The sequence below is a fragment of the Alosa alosa genome, chromosome 19 (assembly GCF_017589495.1).
Source record: "Alosa alosa isolate M-15738 ecotype Scorff River chromosome 19, AALO_Geno_1.1, whole genome shotgun sequence".
Taxonomy (NCBI): Eukaryota; Metazoa; Chordata; class Actinopteri; order Clupeiformes; family Clupeidae; genus Alosa; species Alosa alosa.
This window is the reverse complement of record NC_063207.1, coordinates 18,452,886-18,465,230: the sequence shown is the minus strand read 5'-3', so window position 1 is coordinate 18,465,230 and position 12,345 is coordinate 18,452,886. Positions and strand designations below refer to the sequence as shown.

The 12,345-nt window shown below is 42.4% G+C and overlaps 1 protein-coding gene across 3 annotated transcripts in view; it reads right to left on the bottom strand.

Moving 5' to 3' along the window:
- Positions 1–9,817, bottom strand: part of ldlrap1b (low density lipoprotein receptor adaptor protein 1b) — a 61,177-nt gene extending 51,360 nt beyond the window's left edge. For all 3 annotated transcript variants that reach the window (XM_048227676.1, XM_048227678.1, XM_048227677.1), the window contains exon 1: positions 9,547–9,817. In XM_048227676.1, coding sequence (XP_048083633.1) covers positions 9,547–9,631 — 85 coding nt within the window. In that variant the 5' untranslated portion in view covers positions 9,632–9,817. The remainder of the gene's footprint in view (positions 1–9,546) is intronic.
- Between the last annotated feature and the right edge of the window lie 2,528 nt (positions 9,818–12,345).

Sequence of the window (12,345 nt, the reverse complement as noted above, 5' to 3'; positions counted from 1 at the left end):
ACACTCTCACAAAAAGCAATGAACAGAAAACAAATCCCTTCAGGGTCTGAACAGCAGACCTCACAAGTCTGAAAAATTATTTTGGTTATCATTTTCAGAGCACCCAAACACCTTAATATACAAGATATTAAGATTTTTTAAATATGTTTTTATTTATTCTCCATGATCCCTTCTTTTTGAAAACACCAATTTGACTTGTCTTATGCAAATCTTTCTTTTTTATTTTCCACCCTGAACATGGGCAAAATGCCCCATTGACATCAATATGTTTTATATAGAGTCACCACACTGCCACCTGTGGTTGTATAAAGTAACCTGTGGTAGCTCTATACAAAACATATTGATGTCAATGGTGCATTTTGCCCATGTTCAGGGTGGAAAGTGAAAAAGAAAGATTTGCATAAGTATGATATTAGTATTTATTGCATAAATATGTCTTCTAAAGGCTTAAACAGAGCCCAGCCAAAAACTCCAATAAAATTTGTATCAACTTTGAGGGACAGCTATGGCCATGCAGGATTATCCAGACCAAACGTGACTATTTTGCTACATACTATATCTATTTATGTACCAGCATGCAAAATTTGAGCCCCCTACATGGTTTAGTTCTTGCGCTGTGGGCTTGTGAACTTTGACAAAAAAAAGAGGCCGAACAAAATCGACACCCCCCTCCTCCTGTAAAACTGGCTGTATCTTGGAAAGTATTGATCTTACATAAGAGTAATTTTACAGTGTGTCTCCTGGGTAACATAGGTACACCTGGTAATTTTTTCAGAATTTTTTGAGACCTAAGTGCGTGGGCCCTGGTTGAATTGACGTGGAATGACCCAGCAGCTGTCTCGTTAGTGCTGGACATTGGTATGGTCCATGTGAATTAATAATTAAAAAAACTTTTTAGTAACTCAATTTCGCCTATTTCACTACAATAATTCACTATTAAATAATTTAACCATTTAAACTACCGGTACTCAACTATTTAACTGTTCAGGCATTCCAACTTAGTTATCATCAACTATGACTCCTATGACTTCCGCCAACTGTTTCCTCTGCCCACAACTGTTTCCATATAAAAGTTTGTTTTTGCATTTTATGTTAATACATGTTTTGCATTTGAATGCACTAGTTACCATTACAGATGTAATGGTAACTAGATGTCCACAGATATAGTTATATATAACTATCAGAACACAGACATCCAGTCCTCATTGGGTAATAAAACAACACTGCTCACACACCTTCATTTGCTTTCTTAAGCTCTTACAGAATTATTATGTCTTTTCACTGAACAAGCTGCAACACCAGAAACATCATGAAGTCCTGACAGTGGAAAAAGGGCTCAGATATGAATCTGTAGTGAGGTGGCGAGAACAAGTAAGGGAGTTGAAAGAGGGACACTGTGGTGAAGGAAATGGAAAGATCAGAGAACACTGGTAAGTGAACCGCAGTACCTCGTCCTACCAGGCACTGGGTCAACCCACAGCAACTGCCACAGTGCACGCCGTTGTCTCCATTCTGTGTCTGTTTCTAACGCCCCCCTTGTACACACACAATGGTCAAACACTGCAACCTATAATAAGCATATTGCCGTAATTCTTCAATTCTGAAGAAAAGAGGGGAGAAGTGTACATGTGAACCATCTACAACAGCCACTACATCAGAGAAGATGTATTGGGAAAGATAACTATGCCATTGCAGCTTTGGAAGTACATGATTATTTGCTGTTCAGTTCCTTTATCATTAGAGCATCAGTGTGAAAGAGTGACTCTTTCTCTGCCTCATAATGCTTGCGAGAGCCCTGCAATAAAGCCTGATGGAATGTTCCTAAGTGGTCTGACAAGAACCTTTACTCTCACCACAAAATGACCACGCAGCAAAACACATCCGATCCATTTTAAACACCTCCACACAATATTTTTTCACCATAGGCTCCCTCTTTTGAATCCATTTCTCAGTCTTTGATTACATCGCAGTGGGCAATCGCTGCATGTGAAAGGGCGGTGCATGTAATCAGAAAGATGAACAGGCAGAATTGACCTTCAGGGTCATCACGTGCATTGTTTACATAACTTTGCCTACAGTAATGCCAAACCCAACAGGCTGACTTATTGCGTAACTTTACATCATTATCAGGTCCCCGTTCTGGCACGCCTCCAGAACAGCCACCACAACTCAATGAGGAAAGGGATTAAGCCAAGATAAGAGTCTTATCGCCGGTCGCTAAGTCCCGACAAGACAAACCACCACTTGCTACTGTTCAGAAGCTGCTGGGGGGGTGGGTGAGCGTCGAAGAGGTGCGGGAGACACAAAGTATAGACCAGCAGACAAAAGCAGGTGGAGAAGGTTCCATTGAAGCACGCTTTTCAGTCGTTTGGAAGCTCTCTTAAGGGATGAAGAACCCGTGACGCTCGCTAAGTGCGATTCATTTCATGCGATTCAGCTGAACGCCCACGTTGTTCGCAAGTTCGCAGTATTCCACACCGTTTTCCACAGAGACCAGAAGTAATTATGGGTTTGCTCATATGTAATCCCGGTGGGAATGGGTGTTGGGGAGCCTAACCTTGGGCTTAGCTGCTGACTCAGCGCTTCTTGGATTCTGCTGGGTGTGAAACAGCCATCGGCACTTGAACCTCTTGTGCAATCATTTGGTAATTTTCCTCTGACATCTACTGCTTTCTTAAAGGATAAAATCTGTCATCATTTCATATTCCTTTAAAAAAAATGGTATCAAATGACTTCTGACACTGTAATATTCTGACAATCTACCAACAGTAGAGGGGGACATTACAGTGGAAAAGCAGGGTAGTGTCTGAACTTTGAGTCATCTTAAATTATGCTTTTGGTTTATGATGCTTTCAGAGGTCTTTCCAAGCCAGTTTTAGAATGGATGCTTCCACCATCCTGCCAGTTTGTGCACTCTGACGTCAGGTCAGGGATCCTGCTCCCTTTTTTCTTTTGAAGCTCAGCCCATCAACCTCTCTCCAGACTGAGTGTGAGTGTCCAGACTACAGCATCCAGGGCATGTGCACTTCTCTAGCACCTCTCGGTCCCAGCTCTCTAATACTTGTTCTGCTACATTCCTGAATATCTCACATCATACATAACATGAGCCAACCTTAGCTGGAATAACAGCAACAACAAAAACAAAAAAACACTTCTCTCTTTAACACAACGTTCCTTTTTCAGCAGTTCTCCAAAGGAAATGTGAAGTTCTACAGTCACAACTTCTGAAACCAAACGTTTGACTTCATGTTACATGCAAATCAGGGTCATTTCATTTATCAGCATCATGTACAATTATGCAATATCCATTATTTGGGTAAAAGGGAAATTAATGATATCAGCCTACTGTGACAAAAGTATAAAGTCATGTTGAAAATATAAAGACCAAAAATCCTACATGGCATAATGCACATCTTTCTTTGCTAGATTTGCTTGAAACACATGTAGAATGAGACTGACTGTTTAAAATGCTTCACATCAGTAACATTTTCAAAAAAAAAATTGTAATCCTCACCGAGGAGTACGGTACATGCATTCCGCTCAATATCAACAAACCATTAAACAACAGAAACTATGGAAAAATGGGACGGTGAATTACAAATGTAGAGATAGCAAAGACGTTATGTGAAAGGTAACAAGGCGTTCACAACAAACCAGAGAGAAGGCTACAAAAGACCAGAGAGCAAACAGCCGGTGGCAGAAAGATGTCCAAAGATAGTGCTGAGAGAGAGAGCGCCAACACAAGGAGATGAGATGAGTGACAGGACCCATAAATATCAGAGACTCTGGGCAGGTACAGTAGAAAGAGGCAGCCGCGTAAATAAACCAAGGCTAATGGGATTTGTGGTGGCGTTGGGCTTTGCTGTAAATAGCTTCAGGTAGAAGTGCAGACTCACTCTGCACAACTTTGTCACACAATATCTGACCACATGGGCAGGACAACACACAAAAGTAATCGGACGTCAGACTAGCAGGTGTCCCAGATGGTCTATGCATCCCCATTGGCCACGTCTTAAACACAGACACCCTAGATAGAAAAAAAACTCTGAGGGCAAACAGAAACGAATGAATCATGATTCCCTCAAGGTTAACTACAGTGTTGCCATACTTTTCTCCCAAATGCCGTTTCTGTGACACATGAGTGTGCTGAGCCTGAGTCAGCACTGGCATCGTGTGGCAGGGCTCAGGGTGGAGACCCATGACCAGCCTGGGTGAGATAGAGAAGATGCCGCACAACAGTAAATCTCCTGACGCTTTACAGCCCCATAAAAGGGTGCGGAATGAAGCAATCTCCATTAGAGGCTGGCAGCGAGGCCATGGGCTGGACCTGGAGGATGACTTTAAGCATGATATGAGGACATGATCCTCCAGTGGCATCCTGGAGGAGAACACTTAACAGCCAACACACAGAGTAACTAGTAATGCAAAACAGTACACTTGCTCTCTATTACGAGTTCAAACTTAGAATTTCTAAGAAACCTTTCATGACACTGCTACCCCATGCCTTGAAGGCTTTTTTTTCTAAATTGGTCACCTTATGCAGCAAGAGTATCACTCTTCAATGGCAAAAAAGAAACGTTGGGATAAAAGTGCCCAAACTAGTTAGTTTAGACCCAAAACGTGAAAGGGGATACCCTCCTCCAGCCGTTTCAGCAACAGATACTGAGGGGATGTCCTTACCCAACAGGTTCAGCAACAAGTTGTGAACTGTGGCTTTGTTATAGCATTGGCCAAGACAGAAGCCTGACTACCTAAATGTTATGTACTGGGTTCATTAAACTTTACAAATCAAAGTGGTTGGGCCATATAAGCAAGGTTAATATGCAGTGTTTCCTCTATGTTGATTTGGTAGTGGCGGCCCCTCACGGTTTAATTTTCTTCCCCCACGGTATCAGAAATGGGGCAGACGTACAATAGTCGCAGTTGCCTTTCAAAATTCATTGTGCAGACCTGTTGTAGATTCTCCAAATATACAGCTCAATCACAACTGAAAACTAGATGTACCGCATAGCGGTACAAAATATGACCGCCGCTCAGTCCTGTACATCCGTTCCGCGAAAATAAATCACACTTCAATTTGTCAACATATTTTACTCTATCCCCCAGTCTTGAAACTTTTGTGTATGCTTGTTTGGCATGCCTGAATGTGTGTGTGCGGCTGCACAGAAAGTAGCCTACTGGTGCTGAAAAGGTGAATAGATTGTAGAATAGCCAAAGAAGATGTAGCATTGCTATAAAACCTTTAAAATCTCTAAACAATCACAAGTAGGGTTGCAAAATTCCGGGAATTTTCAAAGTCGGAAACATTCCATGGGAATTAACGGGAATATATGGGAATTAACGGGAATATATGGGAATTAACGGGAATATATGGGAATTAACAGGAATAAACGGGAATTAATGGGAATAAACTGGGAATTTTTAATATGGCAAGTTAGTCTATAACAGGGAACTTAAATGTAGTGGACAAAACCCCACCTTGCAGTCTAATATTAGTTAAAACAACCTGATTTAATACAATTTCAGTCAAATTTCTACCCTGCACATATGTCAATCACATGCACACAGCAATCGGCATAGGCTGCTAGACATAAAGGAAACCTATGGTGCGTTCATATGCATGGGGAAAAAATGTTCCAACCAATCGGATTTTGTTGTTGAGTGGTGTGGTGTATTTCGGACTTAAACTGCCATATCGTGGCGAAAAGTTGTAATAAAATTCACGCAGCTTCATGAGTCAAGGAAAGCGTGAATGAAGTAGCCACTTCTAAATGGGACCCACTACACAGTAGCTTAAGGTGTGTTGCTAAAGCAGCCATAATGAAATGAAGGTGTCATTGTTTGGATACTTCACACACACGTGCTTTTTAATTTCACAGACTACAACTACCAAGCTGGAATCCAAGCACATCGATTCCCCTCTTACACCCTGCACGCACTTAAAACAAAATAAACAGGCGTCTCAGTCTCACGCATGTATAGGCAAAACTGTATCAGCCCGGTGTAACGTTGGTAAATCTTCCATTGCACAGAATGATTTTTGTAGCACGTGCAACAAATGACAGTCGAAAGATACAATTACAGTGCTGCTATCAATTTGCTTGGTATAACCACATTTATAGTTTTCTACAAATGAAATCAATCAAATTGGCCTCTATCACTCAACTAACGCTAACGGTAACATTACCTAGGTCCTTATTGATATTGTAAGATTAACGTACCTGCAGTAAAAACCAAGCATGTCCGATAAACATCCTCAGATTTATTTCGGCTTCAAGAAGAAATGGGAATTACATTTCATGTGAACATCGTCCCATCCTTATTAGACGTTCTCTGCAGTAAACTACAGTCCTTGTAGGAAGCGTCCATTGTTTTTCCAACCCACTTTTAACTTCCAACAAAATTACGTCTCACTGCAACGATGTGCCATCTAGTGGACTAACGACTACTTATCGCCAATACTGGAAATGCAGCCATGATGATGATGATGAATTTATTTTGGCTTTCTTTTAATCCTACTGAATTTGTAATTATGTATTTGGCCGTTCTAATACCGATAGTATGCGGGTGCCTGTTTTTTAGACCCCCCCATGGATGAAATTCTACGAAACTTGGCATACCCTCAGAGAATGCCAGGTCAATCATACACACAAAATTTGGTGCAGTTCTGAACATCTTAACTGAAGATAGGGGCGATTAAAGCAGAATAATATTGCATTTTCATTTTTTACCGGGGGGGTGCAAATCACAAATGAGTGATTATGGGCCAGGTTGATGTGGGCCCTTGAGACCAACATACCATAAAAGATTCTTCATCCTCAGTGCATCCTCGGTTCGGGGGGCCCAGCACAGGGGAGTGGCCCCGGGGGGCTAAAACGAAATGTTTCCGTAAAAGTCTAGTGGGGCTACATACCCACCAAATTTCATGTGCCCAGGTGGTTCGGTGTCCCGGGTATCGTTGACCAAAAATTCAGGAAGTAGATGAGGGGGGACAATCCCTATATGACCGCTTCCTTCGCTAGGCGGTCATAATAATGCCTTGGCAGGCCTGCCCCCGCTTTAAAAAATCCTAGAGGAAACACTGATATGTCTAGAAAGTACGCTTGACCAAGGTAAGTATACTTGGCCAAGGAATCCCTAGAGGTCAGGAATCTTCAGGCAAAATTATGACAATGAAACTGAATGTGACCAGATAAATGTGAACGAAACCATAAACAAATTGACTTCTCTCAGCCTCCAGAGGACTTATTAAAAGTAGAGATCCAGAAAAGTGTTCTCATAATCAACACTATTATTTAGCAAACATAAAAGGCCAAGAGAGAGTTAAAAATAACTTGTCTCCGAGGGTATATCTAAACAATCCAACCTCTTTGAGCCATCAGGGAGTTTCCCCAACTGTGCCCAAGGTAACAACGTACTACTGTTACAACACATCTCCTCCCAGGCACACCTCCATCAAAGCGAAACCCACTCAGTAGGTGAACAAACCACACTTCAGCCTATAACACACAAGTAAAACATTTTTGATCTGTTGCAAAAACACTCAGGACTAGGATGGGGCTAAGTGGTCATGATGTGGTCAAACCTGAACCTTCACATGGCTCAACTAGAAGCCATGGGCAAGAACAAAGATACTGGGAAATCTTTCATGTGCATTCCCTATCCATCTCTCTCTCTCTTTGTACGTCTTCCTCTCTCTCACACACACAAAGACAGGAAAGGTATTTAAAGGATGGAAGAGAGAAGGGGAGGTAAAAGCCATACAATGGAAGATGGAAGGTGGTGTTAGCAATTAAGCCATACAGTGAAAGACTTCCCATGTCCTGTTGCCATGGATATTAGTGTCATCAGTACCCAGTGCTGGACACTGGCCATCATACACACTTAAGTTGTTAATGCTGCTCGTGCCTGTGGCCACACAGGGGACTGAAATGAAAAAAAAAAAAAAAAACACGTGGCAGCACTCTGGCCCCAAAAGCACAGCTCTGTCAGAGGATGGCACGCGGGGAAGGGGAGGGGGTCTCTTGTGAAACCAAACAATGCGGTTACCAAGCAGCTAATCTGCTCTTTGAAAAGCCACACTACAGCAGCGAGAGGTAGTGCAGCCGAGCTGGGCGACTGCGCATGGCCAGATCTCGCTGTTCGCACTGCTAAAACAGCCAGTACGGAGATCAAAGCACCAGCAGGAGCTCTGATGAGCAGCAAGATGCCAACCTCGATCACGATGTCAGGCATTGCTTCCGCGTGGACACTGTACCCGGATCCCTCGTACTATGGAGAGATAAATGGTTGTGTACTCAAGTTGTGCGGTTTTGTGGTAGCCTGCCTGTCAAATGCATCAAAATTAGTGTCAAGAAGCATCAGAGGGATTACAGATCTTACTATCCAAGGTTAAGGTTTCTGTCTCTCCAGTATTTATTTGGCAATCCTAGCATCCAAAAGCACTAAGCTTACATTCTCCAAAAGCGCATCACCCCAACACCAGGTTGCCAACAAGCTTCTTTGTCACCATATTAAAAGGTGTTACACAATAAGGACGAATCGCAATCAACGCCTCCAATCACTTTTTCTATTCTCACATAGGCCTACTACCACATTTTTACTATATTGCAACGTCCACTTTTTAAGACACAACACAACCCTGCCCGGAGGTGACGTGGCGAGATACTGAGGCAGATGACAGATCAGCATGTGAGAATAAAAACACAGTTTAGCTTGGAACCGCAAGCTGACCATCTACAAAGTATAATTTCTGAGAGCCACCTCAAAGGCTGGGAAAATGCAGACTGGAGAAGTTGGAAAACTGTGCGCATTGTCCAGCAAGTTAGCCCACCAACTGGTTTCGGATAGCCACGTTCAAATGCATTTAGAAGAAATAACTACTGGCCGTCAACACTTCCAAACGTTTCGTAAAGGAGGCTAAGCTACATATTAACACTGCAAGCATGAATGGAGGCAGCTAGCTTGCTTAGACATCCTAGCTTCGTGCCAAGAGACGCTGGCGTAAAGGAAACTGAACTGTGGAACATCATTCATTCAGATCCGAAAACAGTCTGTAGTCAAAAACACTGACGTTGGTTAACATAGACTACCTGGTCTTATGAATGCGAGACTAGCGACACTTTGAGTCTACGAGTTAAAGTTTATGTATTGAACGTGGCTAGCCCGATTACAGGCAATAAACCAAATTGCTGATATTAACTATAACGTATACAGCTAACATTACTTGTAGCCTAAGTTTACGTGGTGCCATGTTAAAGCAAACCAAAAACTCCCATGGCATCTGTTTAAATATTAGAGTCCGTTGCTGTAGCTTCCCCATCATTCGCAACAGTTTAATGTCACAAGCACAACTTACTAAATTTACTATCATTGCCAGCATAAACCTGCTAGCTAACTTACATAGCTACCTCTCGGTTCTTGGACAAGCAGACAACCCAACCCGTCACGTTCAAAAGCTAATCTTACATTTATAACGTTACCAGTATCAAGACTAAAGTGCTAAAGACCATTCAACTGGTTCATCACGAAAAGACCGAAACTTACTTTTGTGTTTGCCATAACTCCAAGATTGCTTAGCAATACTAGGGCTCCGAATAATGGCTCTCCCAGCCGACTTCAAAGCATCCATAATTTTAATCCAACGAGTAGGATCCGAGCTCTGTGCGCTCCGGTATTTGGCCTTCGCCACTCGAACTACTAAACTAGATTTTCACGTACTCGCAAACTTTTCCCGCAACCTGCTTTTTCCCAGTCTGAAAGGACAGCTGGAGCGGATGGCTGCTCATGCTCGCCAGCGGTGGGCGGTGATGCGTATGTAAATTAACCGGATAATGCACATGACGTCGCAGAGTAACCACATGCGCGAGAATCTCTTGTGTTTCTGTTTTTTTTTTTTGTTTCAGAGAAGGCGGTGCTTAATTGGCGCGCAGAGTCAGGCTGCATTCTCCTGCTTGTGTGCCATAATCTGAGCATTTTCGCACATCGCTGCTATGTAAACTAAAACGTTTTGGTCCCCAACGTGTTTTCCCATTGTCAAACATGTGTGAATGTATATTTATACAATATTTAATGCAAATGTTTTTTTTTTGTTTTGTTTTTTACGCAGCCTAGGCCCTTAACAAGATTGACTTAACGTTGAAGAATAGCCTGAAGTTCAAATACAGTCCCAAGATTCATACTGAGAGAAAGATGGTTCAGTGTGTGTCAGAACTGAAGGTCTATTGATTTAGTCCACCTCTGGATGCAGTCCCAAAAGAGCCATAGCCAGGTGCAAGGTGGCAGATCGTCTGTCTGGAAGATCAGCCAGCCGGGGAGCAGGATGACAGGCTCACTCGTCTGGTCATGCAGCCCAGCCGACTGGCTGGACTATTACCCCAAGAGGACCCAGGGGGGCTTGCTAAGAATTAGGCATGCAGGTTTCCTACCTTCAAAACATTTCACCTCATTTATGACAAAGTGTGTAGTTGGCTAGCTGATTGTAGGCCTAGACATTACAGAGCCAGGCATCCAGAAAATGCTGCATGTCCACATTGCTGATATAGAAGTCTTTTGTTAAACACACCCAAGCACCTATAGAAATACAAAGCACATTTTTCTGATCAGACGTGTTTTTTGTGTTCAAAGACCACCACTGAGTAGCCACCACTCCCATTTCCTTTCTCTCGACCTTGTTCTTGTTTCGGCAAGATGAATGCAGTATTCCTCTCATCTTGAAAGAACATCTGCCCAATGTATGTAAATGGAACTTAAAGTGAATAGGGCTACTTTCTGTAGATTGTATGTAAATATGCAGTGTAACATGGCAGATAAAATAAGCATGTCTCCACCACAGAGAGGGCATCAGCACTCAGATCTCATTATGTTTTTCTACAAATCTCCTTGTCTCTTCACTCAGCAAATTCTCTATCTCAGTCAGAAGCCTTTTCTCCGAAAACAAAGGCAACATTTGTCTCCATAGATGTCAGAGATGAATGTCATGTTCAAAGCAGCAGGGATCAGGCAGGGAGAGGGCACGAGAGAGAGAGCACACAAGAAAGCAGTCAGTGAATCAGTAGGAAGCTTAGTGTAACTACCACATTTGAAACAGAACTCTTTGATGTTTACTCAGCCCTCATATAGGCCCTGCTGTTTTCCTTCTAGCACTACTGAAATCACTGCTATGGAGAACGTGAGCAACATGCTAAGTATGATAGAGCTGTAAATTATTGATTGGGGGCTTTATGCTAATGGTGTTTCTTTACAACTGTAAAAACAGTGACAACACATGGAATATCTACACAGGAACAGCAGCAGCCAGTGTTTCTGTGTAGATGCAGTCAGTTGTTTTTAAAACCAAGCAGAGACTGCTTCTTTTGTTGTCATTCAGAGCTGAATGTGTGGCTCTGTCCAGGAACGGCCCACCCAGCTAACACACAAAGAATAACTCCAGTGTTGTGCTATCGACTGCCTAATCCACAAATGCTCATTCATATTTTAATGGTCTCAATCAGGCTTAACTCCCTTGTCCTGTTAATGTGGTTATGATATGACATGCTTATAGCCAGATCGAAAGTCATGTGCAGTGCAGGTGGCCCAACTGCATTTTGTAACCTCAGAGAATGGAAGTGCCCCCCATGGCCTGTACACATAGGGCCACACTGAGAGCCATCAAGTGTTGGCAAGATGAGTTGGCATGAAGGCCCTTTCTGCTTCCAAGGAGACTGCAGCCAAATTTACCCCATGCGTGAAATCCACAGCCTGTGCATAATATAATATTCAGAATGTAGAATAGAAAGTGCTATATGTAGCTAATATGTGTATGGTACGCCTTATACCTGAGTAAAATATATGTGTGTGGCTATATAATTAATGTAGTCAGATGTGGAATATGCATGTATGTCAAAGTAAATGAGTTAATTGAACACTTCACAGTATTATAAAGTAGAGCATCTTAATTATGGGCATAACAGTTGTCATCCATGCATTAAATCACCTTCTCTCCCTTAAGCCCACCCCACCATCCCTTGTCTTTCCACTTCAGAAATCAGTGGGTTAATTATAATTTCTTAATAAACTTGTGGCCTTTGGGAGGTAAGGAGAGACAGAAACAGAGAGGAGAGAGACAGAGGGAGGAAAGTGATTTAACTACTTAAACTCATCCATGGATTAAGGTCATCAATATATTAACACCACCTCCCCCATTACCGCCTTGAACCTCATGGTCCACATAACTCTTGCCCTTGGTGATTAACAGTCACCCCTCTCATACACCCAAACACAGAAAAAGAAGCAAATAAAAAAAAGTCATTGGTTGGGTCATTTGTTCTGGCCATTTGACGGTCCTAGTACAACAGAAAAATCGTA